This window comes from Propithecus coquereli, unplaced genomic scaffold (genome assembly GCF_000956105.1).
Source record: "Propithecus coquereli isolate 6110/MARCELLA unplaced genomic scaffold, Pcoq_1.0 Scaffold700, whole genome shotgun sequence".
NCBI classification, from domain to species: Eukaryota; Metazoa; Chordata; class Mammalia; order Primates; family Indriidae; genus Propithecus; species Propithecus coquereli.
In genome coordinates this window covers 1-1,219 of record NW_012153064.1, presented here as the reverse complement: position 1 = coordinate 1,219, position 1,219 = coordinate 1, and the positions used below count along the sequence as shown (strand labels likewise).

Genomic DNA, 1,219 nt, shown 5'->3' with positions numbered 1-1,219 from the left:
AAAATATGTTGGAAGTTAGAGAAATGTTGATATAAATATTAAGGAATGGACCACAGTAGTCCCCCCTTATTTCTGATTTCACTTTCTGTAGTTTGAGATAACTGCAGTCAACGATGGTCGGAAAATTATGAAATGAAAATTCCAGGAAAAAACATTTTATGAACTTTAAATTGCTCAGTGTTCTGAGTAGCATGATGAAATTTCACATGGTCCCATCTGTCTTGCTTGGATGTGAATCATCTCTTTGACCAGCAGGTCCACATTGTAGAGGTGACTCACACTTTAGTCACTTAGGAGCCCTCTGGTGAGCAAATCAATTGTCACAGCATTGCAGTGCTTGTGTTCGAGTACCTCTTATGTTACTTAATAATGACCCCAAAGCCCAAATGTAGTGATGGTGACATATTGCCATATTTGCTCTTTTGTATTATTAGTTATTGTTGTTAATGTCTCCTTGTGCTTATTTTCTAAATTAAACATTACCATATGTGTGTGTATATAGAATGAACATAGTGTATAATAGGGTTCAATAAAATGGTGGCTTCAGGCATCACTGCTGGTTTTGAAGCACATCCCCTATAGATATGGAGGAGTCCTGTGTTCAGTTTTCATAATAACCAACTCTTACTAATATTACATTAAAATGTCATTAACTGTTTTTATAAAACTCTTAAAGTACATGAAAATGCTCTTGTTTCATGGATTGTCCCCTTAAAATATAACAGAAGTATGGATTTTTCTCCATTACAGAATAGCAGAAATAGCACGTGGTAAACATAACTGTGCTATGCTACACTCACTTAGACTTCAATCAGATGGATGTGGATCTTCGAAAAGATATTATTGTAAGCACAAGCTTTAGAAGTAAAGCATCTGAGTTTGGAGTTGGCCATTAATTTTATATTTTGTGCAATGGAAATAATATTATGATTGCATAAGTCAAAATGAATTATTTTTTGTTTTCTGTGCATGAGTTACATGCAGCCAAATCCACGTTTTTAGAATTAAATTGTCAATATTAATTGTAACAATAAGAATACCAACAAGTAAGATCTTTCATTAACCAACTGCAGGATTTTGCTTCACAAGGCCCCAGGCTCAAACTAGCCTGAGTTAAATACAACTCACATGGCAGTTAATGTGTTAAAATACATTTCCAATAATGATTCTTGCCTTATATAATGCACTACATTAATCATAATAGTATTCTACCTATTGG

The 1,219-nt window shown here is 33.9% G+C and overlaps 1 protein-coding gene across 1 annotated transcript in view; it reads left to right on the top strand.

Moving 5' to 3' along the window:
• Positions 1–862, top strand: part of KLRC4 (killer cell lectin-like receptor subfamily C, member 4) — a 16,480-nt gene extending 15,618 nt beyond the window's left edge. Inside the window, exon 5 of the mRNA XM_012661252.1 lies at positions 751–862. Within this exon, the coding sequence (XP_012516706.1) occupies positions 751–862 (112 nt within the window). The remainder of the gene's footprint in view (positions 1–750) is intronic.
• The last annotated feature ends 357 nt before the right edge of the window (positions 863–1,219 follow it).